The sequence below is a fragment of the Panthera onca genome, chromosome B2 (assembly GCF_046562875.1).
Source record: "Panthera onca isolate mPanOnc1 chromosome B2, mPanOnc1 haplotype 2, whole genome shotgun sequence".
Classification (NCBI taxonomy): Eukaryota; Metazoa; Chordata; class Mammalia; order Carnivora; family Felidae; genus Panthera; species Panthera onca.
In genome coordinates, this window is record NC_138343.1 from 5,199,063 (window position 1) to 5,216,828 (window position 17,766).

General features: G+C 47.8%; 1 protein-coding gene across 1 annotated transcript in view; it reads left to right on the top strand.

Moving 5' to 3' along the window:
- KIAA0319 (KIAA0319 ortholog) overlaps positions 1-17,766 on the top strand; it is a 71,668-nt gene that overhangs the window by 43,072 nt on the left and 10,830 nt on the right. The window contains 7 exon segments of the mRNA XM_081795694.1: positions 3,174-3,402; positions 6,142-6,265; positions 8,338-8,470; positions 9,112-9,260; positions 13,084-13,232; positions 14,871-15,009; positions 15,581-15,719. Of these exon segments, the coding sequence (XP_081651820.1) occupies positions 3,174-3,402; positions 6,142-6,265; positions 8,338-8,470; positions 9,112-9,260; positions 13,084-13,232; positions 14,871-15,009; positions 15,581-15,719 (1,062 nt within the window).

The following is a 17,766-nucleotide window of genomic DNA, read 5'->3' on the forward strand; positions in this document are numbered from 1 at the left end:
AAACTCTATCTCTTCTATTCTGAATGGCAGCCTTGGTGGATAGAGCGTTCTTCGCTACATACTTTTCCCCTTTAGCACTTTGAATATATCATGCCACTCCCTTCTGCCTGCCAAGTTTCTTTGGAGAGATCTGCTGCTAACCGCATTTTTCTTCCCTTGTAGATTAGGAATTTCTTTTCCCTTGCTGCTTTTAGGATTCTTTCCTTATCTCTGTGTTTTGCAAGTGTTGGCCTGCTTTTGTTGATTTTGATGGGAGTTCTCTGTGCCTCCTGGATTTGGATATCTGTTTCCTCCCCCACATTAGGAAGTTTTCAGCCCTTATTTGCTCAAATAAACCTTCTGCATCTTTTACCCTCTCTTCTTCTTCTGGGAATCCTATGATAATGAATGTTATTATTATGGAGTCACTGAGTTCTGTAAGTCTACTTTCGTGATTTAAGATTTTTCTTTCTCTTTTCAGCTTCATTATTTTCCATAATTTTATCTTCTATATCACTTATTTGTTCCTCTGATTCTGCCCTCTTTGTGGTCATTGCATCCAGTTGGTTTTGTATCTCAGTTATTGCATTTTTTATTTCAGTCTGACTACTTTTTACATCTTTTATCTGTAGTAAGGGGCTCCCTGGTGTTTTCTTTGCTTGTCTCAAGCCCAGCTAGTATCCTTATGATTATTGTTTTAAATTCTGAATCAGGCATATTACTTATATATGTTTCAATTAGGTCCCTGGCGGTGACCTTTTCTTGTTCTTTCTTTTAGGATGAATTCCTCCATCTTGGCACTTTGTCTAAGTCTCTGTCTTCTGTGTGTTAGGAAAGCCTGTTATGTTTTCTCCTCTTGAGAGTAATGGCTATAAGAAGAGGTCATATACTGTCCAGAGCTTGGTGCTTCAGGAGTTGTCTCCGGTGTATGCTGTGTGCACTCTGCTGTTGTGTTTTGGCTGCTCCTTCCCTCAGGTCAGTCCTCTGCAGAGTTTCTCTTTGCCTGCCATGGGCAATGTTTTGCCCTTGGCCAGAGTGTGGTGAGTTTTAAGTACGTGTACTTTGGTCTGCTTACTTAAAGAAGCTAGACCCAATTTCCACTAGAGCTGAATCTTTGCAGCGCTCTGTGGTCAGTAGACTCGGTGCGTGCAGGTGGGGGTGTTTGTGCTGGTCTTCTGGGGGAGGGGCCCATAGCCCTAGGTCAGAAGCAGCTGCAGAGTGCAGCGGGGCAGGGCTTGGTGTAAGTGGCTCACGCCTGCACTGTGGGCGCTCTGCTGCTCCCTGGTCTGCCAGTGCTGATGGGTGCAGGAGAAAAAGGGCACCTGCCCTCTCCCTTGTCGCTAGAGACGGGAGTTTGCACCTGCCACTGTCCGGGAAGCCTCCACAGAAGAGTGAACAATCTCCCTTCATGTGTCCCAGGCATCCCTCAGATCCTTGCCTTCACCCTGTCTGTGTCTGGGCCCCTTGCCTGCCCAGCAGGCGTGTGTTTTATCTCAAGTGCACCAGCTGAGTTCCAGAATTTTAGGGACCCACGCTGACCCTCTGGGTGAGGGTGTCTGCTCTGGGGCTGGTGCTGGTTTGTCCCAGAAGGTCAGTCACATAAACGCACAGGCACTTAGAGTTTAGGGTAAAGCTCGGCAAGAAGCTGGCCTCCAGGTTAGCTGCCCTCAGCAGGTGTCTCTGCACCTGTGCTAATGAACTGGGCGGCCCAGTGGAGCCCAAGGGCTCTTTGGCCCCGGAGAGGCATTGCTGCCTCTCCCAAATGCACTCCAAGAAGGGGACCTGTCTCTCCCAGCACGACCCTCAGACTGCACTGTCTGCTCCCGGGCCTCCGCTCCCCCACAGAAGCGCCGCTGTGCCCCCTGGGCTCCACACCAGCCACGACCTGGACTTCTACTAAAACTCCAGTCTTTGAGCTCTGCTGCTTGTACAGACTCCCAGCAATCAGCCCCTCTCATTTTCCCAGTCAGTGGTTTTGGGGGAGTGCTTTTCTTGTGTGATCCCCTGTGTGCCACGCGCTCTCTCTCTCTCTCTCTCTCTCCCCCTCTCTCTCCCCCTCTCTCTCCCCCTCTCCATGATCAGGGCTTCTTCCCCTCCGCAGCACCCATGATTGTTTCTCTCCCAAATCATGTCTCTGCACCTTTTGCCTTCCACGATGTGGCCTCTTCTCTCCCTCTAGTTGTGTGGTCTGTTCCGTCAGTCCTCAGATCGATTTCATGGGTGTTGAGGATGATTTGGTACTTATTAAATTATTAAATTCATCGTCTGCTTGAGGCAGGTTGCTGCTGCTGTCCCCATTTTACTAGGGTGAAATTCCCTTAGGGGCCCAGCACACGTCCTGACAGCCTGGCTGAGGAGGGAGGACTTCAGGATGCTTGATTCACTGTCAAAGCCAGAACCGGCATCCAGCTCTTGGTTGTATGGAGTCTGCAGGATAGTGAGAAAGGGTGCACAGAGTACACGGCCCTGTACACACGGCCTTACTACAAGCACACACCCTTACTACAAGCAAGGCTTGTGTTCTTCCTGTGGCTTCAGGGTCAGATTCCTATTAACACCTAAATCGCACTCATTGCTCTTCAGAACTGACATCTTTACCCCGAAAGGATGAAGTAACCGTATTTCCCAACCCATTACCACATCAGGAGCGAGTTTACCGCATGAGGGTCAGTACACTTCTCTTTGTTGTTGGCTTGTGTAGGTCTAGCGTCCATTTTTACTTAAAAGTGCTTGATCCTAAACTTGCCTGAAAGGAGTGTCCTGAAAACATAATTATATTAAGTCCTCTATAAAAGGAGAAAAATTCAAAAGCTTTGTAGATGAAAATTGATGAGTGATCTACTGTCTCTACATGGCCAGACCTGAAGGTGGGACCTAAACCCGACACATTCTTAGTCTCAGGTATGAGAGAGAGGCTCCTGTGTTGGCTGAGGAAGATTTCTTCATCTAGCATCTGAAAACCCATATAAGATAAAACTCCATCATGTGACTAGATTACTAGCTAAAAATAAAGTGAATGGACAGCAACAAATAAAAAGAAATCCTCAAGTCTCTCTTCTTTTCTCCGCTTCATCCTCAAATTCCTGTTTATACCCGTTCTGAGTTCTGAGAAAGGTGCCACAAGCCGACTAAATTGGCCATTTGCTCTCAGACTTGGCATCTTCCTGCAGCATGATGGCCTCCTCTTCTTGTAGCTGGACTGTTACAGACTCGGATGGAGCCACTGACTCCACGACTGCAGTCCTCGTGGTCAGCAGTGCTGTGGACCATCCGCCGGTTGCCAACGCAGGACCAAATCAGACCATAACTTTGCCCCAAAACTCCATCTGTTTGAATGGAAATTGGGACAGTGATGATCATCATATTGTCCTCTATGAGTGGTCCCTGGGTCCTGGGAGTGAGAGCAAAGAGGTGGCCATGCAGGCAAGTTCTGTAGCCTGCCTTCGGTCTTTAACTTGTCTATCCATCCACCTACCTGCCCTCCCAACTGTGTACCCATCCGTCCATCAATCCACCCATCCACCCACCCATGCAGCTATCCATCTGCATGCCCATCCATCCATCCATCCATCCATCCATCCATCCATCCATCCATCGGTACATCTGTCCATCTGTTTATCTCTTCACACATTTACCTACCTACCTACCTAAAGTATTGCTATGTGTGTGGGGGGCAGTTATATCTAGAAAATATGTTTTACAAGATTATCTGATAGATTACAACTCTTGGAAGAGCCCCGGAATTCACAAATCTTCAAAATTTACGTCCTTTCCCCTCATGCATTCTCTATAAGCCCGGAATAGCAACTAAGCGGGTCCCGTGTTGACAGCTTGATCTTGAGGCTAGTTTAGAGAAAGTCTGACCCAGCATTTGCTACGGAAATACTATTTTATTTTAGTATTGGGAGAAACTTTAGAAATAATCCAATATAAACTTTATTATCAGGAATTTTTTCCTTATCTGCAGTAACAAGGTTATTGTCTCGTGGTTGACAGATTAAGATGTTAAAAGGGGTGAACTTTTTATTAACTGGAAAATCGCAAAGACGACTGTAAACCAGACTCTCATATTCGTGGAAACGTCATGCAAGGCAGCCTGCCGCAGCTTTGCTCCGGATGGGGAAGCCCACGGAGCATTCCGATGGGGTGGCTCTGTGGGCGCCAGGTGACACGTGTCGGTCTGCCCAGTTCCCGTCTGCCACCACATTCCCTGTGCTGGGTACGTAAGCCTTCATGTAACTGTAGTAATTTTGAAGTAAGGACTAGGAAGTTATACTTCTGTAAAGCTTTTCAGAGAAAAATGCTTCACTTTATTTAGTCAAAAGTAGGGAGGGGAGCCTGGGTGGCTCAATCGGTTAAGCTTCTGACTTCGGCTCAGGTCATGATCTCACAGTTTGTGGGTTTGAGCCCCATGTTGGGCTCTATGCTGACAGCTCAGAGCCTGGAGCCTGCTTCGTATTCTGTGTCTCCCTCTCTCTCTGCCCCTCCCCCTGCTCACACTCTGTCTCTCTCTTTCAAAAATAAATATTAAAATTTTTTTTTTTTTTTTAAATTAGGGAAAAGCTGTAACAAAAACTGGAAACAGTCTCCGTGTTCATCAGTGGGGAGTGGCCAGACCCACCATGATACATTATACAATGCTGGTTTAAAAGAGATAACTTAGGGGCACCTGGGTGGCTCAGTTGGTGAAGTGTTTGACTTCAGCTCAGGTCATGATCTCGCGGTTCGTGGGTTTGAGCCCCATGTTGGGCTCTGTGCTGACAACTCGCATTGTGTCTCCCTGTCTCTCTGCCCCCCTCCCTATTCACTCTCTCTCAAAAATAAACATTAAAAAAGAAAAGCCGATAACAAAAACTGGAAAAAAACCTCAGTGTTTTTTTTAAGTTCTTAAAAGTATATATTTCAAATTTCACAAGTTCCCCTTGTGCCAACACAGTTGGTTTTCTATCATCTTTTTTTCAATTTTCCATTAAAACCTTTAACAAATACATGCAGATATATTTATCTTTAGTCAATCTCGGGATCTATAAAAGTAAGTGAAGTATAAGAGGATTTAAGATTAAAAATCCTTTCTTTGTTGCCATGAACTTCAGACCTAAGCAATAATTGGAAATGTTACCAACAACAACAAAACAGCAACAAAATGAAAGGTTATTAACTTGGAGACAAGTGTAGCTATGATATACTCAATGGAAAAAAAATATCGAAAAGTTTTGTTTTAGAATTTTAAAAAATTATTTTTAGTTATAAGAGTAATACATGAATTGCTTCTTATGGTTAAAAAAAAGTGAACTTCTGATAAAGTGCAAATACAACCCGTATCCTGCCCCAGTCCCCTTATTGGAGATAAATTACTTTTTGGTCAGTTTAATGTGCGTCCTTCCAGAATCCTTGCGTGTGTATGTATACGGACACGTAACAGTATCTGGCACACTATATGCCTTGTTCCACAACTTTCTCTCTTTGCTTGGTGATGTATGTCTTTGACATCTTTCCATTTCATTATAAATCTACCTTAATGTTTGTTCATTTTTGAGAGAGAGAGAGAGACAGAGCGTGAGTGGGGGAGGGGCAGAGAGAGAGGGAGACACAGAATCCAAAGCAGGTTCCAGGCTCTGAGCTGTCAGCACAGAACCCAACATGGGGCTCGAACCCACGAACCGTGAGATCATGCCCTGAGCTGAAGTCGAACGCTTACCAGCTGGGCCACCCAGGCGCCCCTAAATTAATCTCTTTTAAACCAGCATTGTATCATGTATCATGGCGGGTCTGGCCACTCCCCACTGATGAACGTTGAGAGTGTTTCCAGTTTTTGTTATCAGAGCCCATGCTTCCTCAGGGTCCGGTGTGAGCCTCCTTGTGCACGTGGGCTCTCTCTGGTGGAGGCAGAGAGAAGTGGGATTGCTGGTTAAAGAGCATGCGCGTTTGCCATGCGAACGGATGTTGCCAGATTGGCTTCCAAAAAGGCTATATTAATCTATACTTCTTCAAGAAGCACATGAGGATACACAGTGAACTTTAGATTGCATTTTCTTGGGGCACACACATTTCTTTTTCAAGCAGGATCTCCATATTTAACAACATTACTCATTTTTCATTATGTCATACTACTTCTTAAAATTACTTTTTTTCTTTCCTTTTTTCTTTTCTCTTTGGTATCAGGGCATCGAGACACCATACCTTCATTTGTCTGAAATGCAGCAAGGAGACTATACGCTCCAGCTGATGGTGAGAGATTCTTCAAGACAGCAGTCCACTGCTGTGGTCACTGTGACTGTCCAGCCTGGTAGGTGGGATGGGAAAGGGATTTGGCCCCAGAGATTAAGGTAGAAATCACACCTGGGCCTCTGTGCTTCAGACAAGCCAAATTTGGTGGCAAATTCTCTAAATCTTTTAACTGTGAAGAAGTAGGGGCTGGAAGAGCTAAATCGTAATATAAAGCCAGTTTTCCATTGTGGTTCTGAATCTTGTGTTGAATGTGCGTCTGTCTACACCATGGTATGGAGGACCAGATGGACATCCTCAGGGCCATTCGAGGGCTCCACCTGCCAGGTGGACGTGCCCACATGTGTTCTACTCTGCTGCAGAGGCTGATTGTGATGTGTGGCCTGATACTCACATGGCTTACATCCAGATGTTGAAGAATTGACCCCAGGTCACCTCACAATCCTGTAATGGTCTCATGGAAATCCAGGACTCTGCCTTCCTACACATTTAAATAACCTAAGGGTAGTTGGGTTTTCGCTTGCCAATGGTCTTGGCTTTCGAACTTTTCTAGAAAATGCTGCTGGTCCCTGTAAACCGTCCAGTGTCCTGGCAACTGAAAATATACTCAATTTGTGGACAATGCATTTTATTGTTTTATTTTATTATTTTTTATTTTATTTAATTTTATTTTTTCAGTTAATACGTAGTAGGTGCTATGAGTTAGATGCTGGGGATGTGGTATTAAATAAGATAGATTTGGGCTCTGTCCTCCCGCGGCTTATGGGTAAAAACCTCATGATCAGTGCATTTCTAGCGGATGGACACAGTGCTTCTGGAGCCCAGGGAAAGGACATACCTATCTGGGCTTGAGGTATCTGCAGAGTCTTACGTGAGCTCTGGGTTGTATCTGGCCAGGTGAATTTGGGGAGAGAAGGGCAAGAGGAAGAGTTTTTTAGGCAGAGGAAACAGTATGGAGAAAGTCCACGGGATGAAAGAGAGTCTGGTATCCAAAGAATTAAGAAGAATGTAGTGGAACAAGAGAAAGCAGTGAGGATGTGGGCGTGTGAGAGGCAGGGGTTAGGATGCCTGCAGGTGATCTGGAGGGGGGAAGCAGGGGCCCACCGTCAAGGGCTTTGCAAATGAATGTTCACGTATGTGTTTTATCCTAAGGGCAAGAGAGGCCCCTGGACCACTGAACTTTACTGAGTAGGACAGTGAGGGTGGGACATGGTCCAGATATTGGGTAACTGCTACTGAAGTTTTTGACTACTTTTTTTTTTTTTTTAACAGAAAATCTATTTATTTCAATATCAGTATCAGTGGTACTTTATACCTTTTATTTTTTTAATCTTTTTTTTTTTTTTTAAGATTTTGTTTTTAAGTAATCTCTACATCCATTGTGGGGCTTGAATTTATAATCCTGAGCTCGAGTTGTGTGCTGTACAGACTGAGCCAGCCAGGTGCCCCTTATGTCTTTTCCTTTTGTTCAACGTGTAACCAAAATGTTTTGAGCATTTATCACTTAGCCGGCACTGTGATAGGCCCGGGGCTACAAAGACGGGGAGGGGGGGGTCAGTCTGCCTGACAAAGCAGGTGTGTTCACATAGATGTCAACTAACTTCCATCCAGTTCCTTCCTGCCTGCCTCCCCCACTCTGTCCCCAGTCCTTCTTCCCTCCAGCTTCCCATCCTCGTTCTTTTTCCTTCTCTCTTGTCTCCATGACTGTTGAGGTCTTTTAAAGAACCAAACCTGCTGTCTGGACCCCTGGTCTCCCCCTTGGGACGGTGTAGTCCTGGCTCAGCCACAGGCCTGCAGTGGTCCCCCCCAGGGTTCCCTCAGGACACTGCCTGATTCAGACATGAGTAATTGGCTTAAATCAAGAAATCAGGGGCACCTGGGTGGCTCAGTTGGTTACGTGTCCGACTCGATTTCGGCTCAGGTCATGGTCTCCTGGTGAGATCGAACCCTGCCGTAAGGCTCTGTGCTGAGCGTGGAGCCTGCTTGGGACTCCCTCTCTCTCTGCCCCTCACCCACTCATGCGCGCATGCTCTCTCTTTCCCTCTCTCAAAATAAATAAACATTAAAAAAATCAGGGGACTGCAGATTAATGCAAAGAGATCACCATTTTTCATAGCATTTCTCTAATTCTAGAAATCAACAGGCCCCCAGTGGCCGTGGCCGGCCCGGACAAGGAGCTGCTCTTCCCGGTGGGGAGCACCACTCTGGACGGCAGCAGGAGCAGAGACGACCAGGGCATCGCCCTTTACCACCGGGAGCCCGTCAGGTAGTCCCTCTGTCACTGAGCTGCAGGTGGGGTTCACACCCTGGCGCTGGGCTAGCATCGCCCTGTCTCCACATTAAACAGTCAGCTTGAGCGTGCCGGGGACTTGGGATTTCAGCCCCTTTCTGGAAGTGTCTGAGCACGGCTGCCGAAGAGTGGACACAATAGCGTGGACGGACACGATAGATGCTGGCTGGCTTTGGGGGGGAAGTGGAGCCATGCCAGGCGGAAGGGCCATCTTGCCGTGGGTGAGCTTCAGGACGGGAGAGGTGTGGGGAGGACCTGTGTGAGGCCCTCACACTCGTTTAAACCATCTGTAGGCCAAAGAGATAAAGAGCTTAAGGGGGTCCTGTGTCATGTGACAGTCTTTGTGTTTTGCATGCTCAAACTCCTGGGATCCTGAATCTGCTCTTAAGAAGTAAATAATAACTATTCCCAAAGGAATCCCAGGCTTAGTCTAAAATTGGCATTGCCTCACGACCCATATGCTGAACTAGAGAATTTAGGTGGATAAAAAGTTACTGTAGACTTCCGTAGACGGCATATGTTTTGGCTGTAAAGGGGGACTTGTGTTAGGACACAGATGTCCCGCCTGCCGCAGTCAGAATACCTCTGCTTTTGTTGTTCCCGCCCCTGCTTTACAGAGGTCAAGCGGCGGTGGAGATGGGGAATAGTGACAAGGCTGTCGCCACCGTGAGCGGGCTTCCAGTGGGCATGCACCGCTTCCACCTGATGGTGACAGGCCGGCGGGGGCTGAGCAGTGCCAGCATACTCACTGTGACCGTGAGGAAGGGTGAGTCCCAGCTCAGCGGTAGGGCAGGGGGACTGTTGCTGCTTTTCAGTCTCACGAGACCCTAACCAGGCCGTGATTACTTGGAAATGGTGGTGCTTCTTTGTTCCCAGTGGATACTGAGTTCATTCTTCTTCCGTCCATCCGTGTTAGCTGTTTCCTCGTCTCCCTCTGCAGAGAAACAGAGTCTCCTTTTGTTTGTCGAGTGTCTCTTCTCCAGGGGCCAGTCTCCTGTCACTACTGGTGGTGAACGACCGTGTCCACGTGGCAGCATTCTGCTTTCTCTCTCTGCCCGGGAACCTACCAGCAGAGGTGCTTTCACATTCCGTGTGGTTTCTAGATTTGTGGTCCAGTCCTGTGCTGTTCTGCTTCAGGGACTTGTCTGTCCTGTCCTGTCCTGTCCTGTGGCTGTGAGCTGCTTGAGGACCTTTGTCGAGACACTTCTGTGTCCTCTGTGGCTCAGGGAAAATTGCAAGTGCTGGGTACTGGGATGGATGGATGGATGGATGGATGGATGGATGGATGGATAGATGGATGGATGGATGGATAGATGGACGAATGGATGGATAGGTGGATGGATGGATGGATGGATGGATGGATGGATGGATGGACAGACGAATGGATGGACAGATGAATGGATGGATAGATGGACGAATGGATGGATAGGTGGATGGATGGATGGATGGATGGATGAGTGGATAGATGGATGGATGGATGAATGGATGGATGGATGGATGGATGGATGGACGAACAAATGGATGGATGGATGGTTGGATGGATGCATGAGTGGATAGATGGATGGACGAATGGATGGATGGTTGGATGAGTGGATAGATGGATGAATGGATGGATGGATGAGTGGATAGATGGATGGATGAATGTATCAATGGATTGATGAATGGATAGATGGATGGATAGATGGATGGATGAATGGATGGATGAATGGATGGATAGATGGATGGATGGATGAATGGATGGATGCATGGATGAGTAGATAGATGGATCAATGAATGTATCAATGGATTGATAAATGGGTGGATGGATGGATGGATGGATGGATGCATGAGTGGATACATGGATGGATGAATGGATGGATAGATGGATGAGTGGATAGATGGATGGATGAATGTATCAATGGATTGATGAATGGATAGATGGATGGATGAATGGATGATAGGACAGACAATTATGCTGTGTGGAAGTACAGAGATGTAAAAGAGCATGGTGCGTAGGAAACGTCCAGGACTGTAGACCAGCCAGGCCTGGGTGCCCTGGGAAGTGGCTGAGCATCTGCCTCAACCCGTGAAGGTTGGTGTGCGTCACGCATCCTGAGGAAGCTGGGACATATCTGCCACCGGCAGGGAAGATACTGAAGCAGTTTTATCAGCAAAGTGATGTAGATTTCGATTTTTTCAAATGTTTTATTGTGGACATTTTCAACCATATATGTAAGTAGAGAAAATAGCCTCAGTGGATGATTATGTCCCATCACCCAGCTTCAACAGCCATCATCAGTTTGCTCATCTTATGTCATCTATCAGTTCATACTTTCTTTTACTTTGGTTGCAGTATTTTATTTTTTTATTTGAATTCAAGTTAGTTAACATACAGTGTAGTCTTGGTTTCAGGAGTAGAACCCAGTGATTCATCTCTTACAATGACACCCAGTGCTCATCCTAGGAAGTGCCCTCCTTAATGCCCATCAGCCATTTAACCCATCCCCTCAACACCCCCCAGCCCTCCAGCAACCCCCAGTTTGTTCTCCGTAATTAAGAGTCTCTTATGGTTTGCCCCTCTTTCTGTTTTTATTTTATTTTTCCTTCCCTTCCCCTATGTTCAACTGTTGTGTTTCTTAGACTCCACATATGAGTGAAATCCTGTGATATTTATCTTTCTCTGGCTGACTTATTTCACGTTACATAATACCCTGTAGTTCCTGGATGGAACTTGTTGTTGCAAATGGCAGGGTTTCGTTTTTGATCGCGGAGTAGTATTCCATTGTGCATATATTTAGTTGGAGTTTTTAAAGCAAACCCTAGCGTCATGTTGTTTTACCTGAGAGAATTGGCTTTTTCCAAAAGGAAACCCCAGTCTGATGGGGCCAAAATCAGGGAGAGCAGAGAAAAAACGATAGACTGGCAAGACCTCTTAGAGCCCGAGTTCTCAGGACTTGATGCCTTGACGGTTCCAGAGGGAAAAAAGAGGGTGTCTAAGTGATGGAGGAACCGTGACTTCAGCACACGGACAGGTGGGGGCACCAGTCCTGGGAGAGCTGCAGCGGGTCTGCGGCGCCCGAGTGTCCGGAGAGGTGCCGGGGCAGCCCCCTGAGTGGAGATCAGGATCGCGGGGACATAAGCATGGAAGGAAGAGGCCGCCTTAAGGTCCAGTCTTGAAGCCAGAGAGGGTCTAGTCATCGTTCTTCACAGAAGCGTTTTCGGGCTTACTCTGTCGGCTGCCGGTCTGTTTCTGGGGTTTCCAGCCTCCCCTTCTGTCCACAGTAGAATTCAGCCTCCTGTACACAGGTTCTCGCCAGCACGGGTTTTCCCCAAAAGGCAGCGTGGTGAACAGTGTGGAAACGCTGACAGTGGTACCGTCACCTCTGCTCTGAACTCTGGGTTCTTAGGGGGAAAGCGGCAGCGGATTGACGGGATGCTCATTACTCCCTTGGATCAACATGTGGCTATTCTCATACCATGTCTGTAGCTGGACTTGTTTTGAGGGGTGTTTGCCAGGGGCCGGTAGGGCCCCAGAGCCCCACCTGAGCAAGCAGGATCTCCCCCATGGCAGCCTCACCCCCCGAAGCGGGGCTGGGTCATATTATGTTCTCCCTCCCGCACCCCAGGCTGCCAACTCTCCCTGGCCCCTCTCTCCTGAGGCAATAATACCAGAAATGGCTCTTACGTTGTTCATGTACATCTAACGCCCAGTCGGAGGAGTGAAGACCTAATTGTTTTGTTTTGTTTTTTTTTAACGTTTATTTTTGAGAGAGAGAGACAGAGCATGAGGGGGAGAGGGACAGACACAGAATCGGAAGCAGGCTCCAGGCTCTGAGCTGTCAGCACAGAGCCTGACGCGGGGCTCGAACTCATGAACCGTGAGATCATGACCTGAGCTGAAGTCGGACGCTCAACCGAAGGAGCCACCCAGGCGCCCCAAGACCTAATAGTTTTTGACTCGAGTTTTAACTTACTTAAGCAAGATTTGGCAGTAGTAGGAGTAGATGTTTCTATGGCCACATAGTGTGGACCAGTACATAATGATTCAGAATATATTTTAAATTAAAATATTTTCATTTTCTGGACCCTGATAACTAAAGTCATTGTTTCTCTTTTTTAAAAAGAAAAGAACCATAACAGTAGTAGAAACATTCCCATTATAGAGGCTGCCAAATTACAACTAACCGAACATAAACAGAGCTCTAAGAAAGTCTGTTATCCTGGGGCGCCTTGGTGGCTCAGTTAAGTGTCTGACTTCGGCTCACGTCATGATCTCATGGTCCATGAGTTCGAGCACTGCATCAGGTTCTGTGCTCACAGCATGTGGAGCCTGGAGCCTGCTTTGGATTCTGGGTCTCCCTCTCTCTCTGCCCCTCCCCTGCTCACTCTCTGTCTCTCTCAAAAGTAAATAAATGTAAAAAAAAAAAAAAAAAAAAAAAAAAGTAAAAAAAAAAAAAGTCTATTATCTAATGGGTAGAAAAATAATGCCTCCTGGATATTGTAAATCTACACAGCTGCGAGGTGGAACAGTTGTGTATTTTATGGCATGTTTCTACCACCGGTGTTTTAAATCGATCTCTTTGCTTTCATTTTTGTTGTATTTGACTTAGAAAATAATAGCCTTCCCAGAGCCCAGGCTGGTGGCCGGCATGTGCTTGTGCTTCCCAATAACCACATTACTTTGGACGGTTCACGGTCTACCGACGACCAGGGGATTGTGTCCCACATGTGGATCCGGGACGGCCAGAGCCCAGCCGGGGCAAGCGCTCAGCGGGTTGTCCCAGGCCCACGTGTCATTTCGTGCATTTAGTCCGCTTGGGCTGCTGTAAGGAAATACCACGAATGGATGAATTAAGTGGCTTCCACATGAGACAGACATTTCTCCCAGTTCTGGAGCCCATCAAGTCCAAGGTTAAGGTGCTGAGCGATTCGGTACGTGGGGAGAGCTCTCCATTTGGCTCACAGGTGACCGCCTTTTCCCCATGTCCCCACATGGCAGAGAGGGAGAGAGAGCTCTGCCGTGGTGTCTCTTCTTGTAAGGACCTTAACCCCGTGGAATCAGGGCCCCCCCCCCCCCCCGCCTCAGGAGCTCGTTTAACCTTAACCATGTCCTCGCGGGCCCCGTTTCAAATACGGTCAGTCACACTGGGGGGCTCGGGCTTCAGCATCGGCATTTGGAGGCAACACACTTCAGTCTGTAGCGGCGTTTCTGTTATGACCTCGTCTCCCTTCTCGTGTTCCCCACTAAGCTGTTCATGTTTCTAGGTCTCCTCTGGGTGCTGGAGGCAGCGGGCTGCTTTCAGATTCAAACGAAAGCTGTCCTTTCTGAGTTTTCCCTGAGCAGACTGCAGACTTTGGATGGGGAAGGGCATCATCGCCTGGGGGTGCTTCGAAGCCGAGTCCTCCCTTGGCAGTCATTCTACTCCTCAGCGTCCCCACTGTTCTTATTTGGGTCCAAGTGGATTCTTCCCTTTTCCTCACTTCCCGCTGGATAGGTCAGCAGGTCAAAGGGCGCTGTCCCCGTTTCACACAGAGATGGCAGAGGACTTGGCCAAGGTAAGCGAACTCGTCCTTAACCAAACCAGACCCAAGTTTTCAGCTCCTTGCCGACGTTTCTCCCTGTCAGATTCCTCCACCTCTTAGGGTATAAATGTAGGCACATCTTCATTCCTGCCATTGTTGGGACTTGAGAGACACAGGTTTGCTCTCGGAGATGCACCAAACAAGTGGTTGCAGGGGAGGAACTGAATGAGTCCCTCTGGACCCGACACTCGTCAGCCAGACGGTGGATCTTCTGCCTGTAACGGCTCTCGTCCCCTTTGGTTACCGCCCTCTTCTGTGAGCCAGTGCAGAGCAGGGGGCCTGGCATTCTTCTCTGGCTCTTTGGAGCCTCGAGCCTCCAGAGCAGAAATGATCTACTCCGGCTCTTGGGTCATTTGAGAAGGGGAATGTGATATCCTGGGGGGAGGCCCAAGAGGAGATGCTTGGAGAACTCTGTTTGGAGAGAAGGCCCAGAAAACTCCTCAGGGTGCTTCCCCCTGATTTCAACAGGTTTTCCCTCTGTTGCACAAAACGAATGATTTAGTAGTGACTGGACAGCCGTTGGTTAAGCACAGCTCAGGAAGCACCGAGCGAGCGCTCCGTGTCCCCCGTCTTTTCTGCGGGAGAGCGCAGGGGCACCCCCATCTGCAGCTATCCCATCACCCCTCTTCCCTCCAGCCTGCCCCTTCACATCATGCACATGCCGGGGCGCCTGGGTGGCTCAGTCGGTTGAGCCTCTGACTTGATGTATCAGCTCAGGGCATGATCTTGCGGTCGTGGGTGATCCCTCCTGGGACCGACAGAAGACCGGCCATTGGGAACTGACCATGGGCTCACGAATCGTGTGATTTTGCAGGATGCCATTGGTGGCTCTGACCGCACCGCAGCCCTGCAACTTACCAATCTGGTGGAGGGCGTCTACACATTCCACTTGCAAGTGGCTGACAGCCAGGGGACCGCGGACACGGACACTGCCACCGGGGAAGTGCGGCCAGGTGTGCTCATGGGCTTCTGCCCCTGGGTTAACTGAGCTGGGCCGGTCCCCTGTCGGGTAGCCAGGGCGGGACGCCCCTGCGGCCTCTGCTCCCGGCCAGAGCCACCTGGTGGCTGTCTCTGCACTTCATTGACCCAAACGGTCTCAGCCTCCAGACTCACAGAGGGGGCTTGGATGTGGCAGCAAATCTCACTTCACTTTTGTTTTCCTGCCGGACACAGGGCCTCGGTGCTGGGAAGCGTGGAGGGAGGCAGCCCCGGTGAGGGGGCACGAGGCCCGACCTGCCTCGTGCCCTGGGCAGTGTTCCCCATCCAGGCCTGGGGCAGGGCGTGCGGTGTTATTAGCCCCAGAGGCTGTGTAGGTAACTCTGATTGTCTTCCCGGAAGAAAACTGTCAACAAGGAAGACGTGCTCTCAGACAGCAACCCCTGTCCTGTTTGCAAAGATATGTCCGGGTCCTGAAACGCAAGTGAGGAAATCACCAGGGATCCTTTTAAGCTCTTCAAGCTCTCGTACAGCCCTTGCTCCCTCGATCGTCTTCCCGGCGGAGACCCTGTGTGCTGTCTTTCCCAGACCCCAGGAAGAGTGGCCTGGTGAAGCTGGTCCTGCAGGTGTGCATGGGGCAGCTGACGGGGCAGCAGAAGGACATGCTCGTGAGGCAGCTGACGGCGGACATTCAGGTCCAGAAGATCCAGGCCCACTCGGGTCTCAGGTGCGAGCCGCACACCAGCCCGGCGTCGTGCCGTTCATTTCCTTTGCTGCTTCTCTGTTGTTTGCACGCGCTTGTACCACGTTCATACGCTCTTTTCCTCCAAGGGCAGCAGTGAGGACGACATCACTGCGGGTCCTTCCTACAAGTCTCAGTGAATGTTTGTTGACCAAGAACATTCTGAATGAAGGAGGTAGCAAACACCAGCAGGGACTGGTTGTTAGCTCTGCTATCTTCAGAGGGCATGCAAATGGCCTGGGGCTCTCACAGAGGATGTCTCATGGCCAGACTTCAGTCCTGCCCATAGTCACAGGACTGAGGCTTCTCTCGGTGCGAGAGGACCACCGATTACCTTTTCTGTCTTCTGGGAGCCCGGGAGGCTAAACTTTGGTCCTTTGTTTCCTATAAGATTTATGTATTTAATTGAGCTTTTATTTTTGAACTTTTATCCAATCTATGAATAATAGAATAGGGAAGGAGGAGAGAGAATATGGGAATGAAAACCTACCGTTCACAGTAAATCTATTTGCCAGTTATTGTCAGTCACTCTGTTTGGGTTTGTTTTCCAGATAACTAAAGTTTACTTAGAAAAATACCAAGTTAAAAAAAAAAACTTTATTTTTATTATAGAATTCTTTCAAAACAGATCACAGATTTCCCTTACTTACAAACTATCAACCACTGAACCAAACACATCTGGAAATCAACAAAACCAAACACTATTTCTCTGAAAGATCAACAAAATGGATAAACCTTTAGCTAGATTGGTTAAGAAAAAAGAGAGAGGACTCAGACTACTAAAATCAAGAATAAAAGGCGATATTCCTACAATCACATAGAAATAAAAAAGATGATACCATGAACAGTTGTGTGTCAATAGATTAGTTAACCTGGATGAAATGGACAAAATCCTAGAAAGACACGACTATAACGAAGGACTCAAGAAGAAATTAGAATTTTTAATAGACCTATAGCAAGTGAAGAGAGTGAATCAGTAATCAATAACTTCCTATAAAGCCCAGAGTGATGGCTTCCCTGGTGAAGTCTACAAACCAGTCCACGAACTCTCCCAGAAAGTAGAAGAGGAGAGAACACTTTCCAACTCATTCTGTCAGACCCGTGTTTACTCTGATATCAAAACCAGATGAAGATACTATAAGAAAACTACAGATCATTGTCTCTTATGAATATAGAAGCAGAAATCCTCTACAAAGTGCTTTGAAACTACATCCAGCAATATATTAAAAGAAGTAGACACCATGGACAAGCAGGATTTATCCCAGGCATGCAGGGTGGGTCAATCAACAAATGTAATAAACCGTATTAATAAAGGACAAAAACCATATGATCATCTTAGTAGGCACAGAAAAAAAGCAGTTGACGAAATCCAACAGCCTTTCATGATAAAAACTTGTAGGTTGATTTTGGGTCCCCTCAAAAGACACATTTATGTCCTATCCTCTAGGGACCTGTGAGTGTGACCGTATTTCGAAATAGGGTTGTGGCAGATGGGATTAGTTGAGATGTCATATTGCTGTAGGGTGCCCTTAATCCAGTGTGACTGAGTCCTTATAAGAAGAGAAACAGAGACAGACACATGGGAAGGTCAGCATGTGATAACAGAGGCGGAGATTGGATTGATGCATCTATGAGCACAGAAAGCTGGCTGCCAGCGGCACCGGGAGTGAGAAAAAGGCCTGGAACATACTCTCCCCTGGAACCTTCAGAGAGAGGATGGCCCTGACTACACCTTGATGTTGAGCTTCTGGCCTCCAGAACTGCAAGAGAATAGATTTCTGTTATAAGTCACCCAGTTTGTGGTACTTTGACAGCAACCTTGAAAACTAATACAGATTTGAAGAGAAATTTCTCCAAAGAAGACATACAAATGGCTGATAAGCACGTGAAAAGATGCTCAACATCATGAACTTATCGGGAAATGTGAGTCAACACCCCTTTGAGACATCACTTCACACCCACTAGGATAGCTGTAATCCAAAAGACCAACCATAACAAAGCGTTGGTGATTACGTGGAAAGAGCAGAACCCT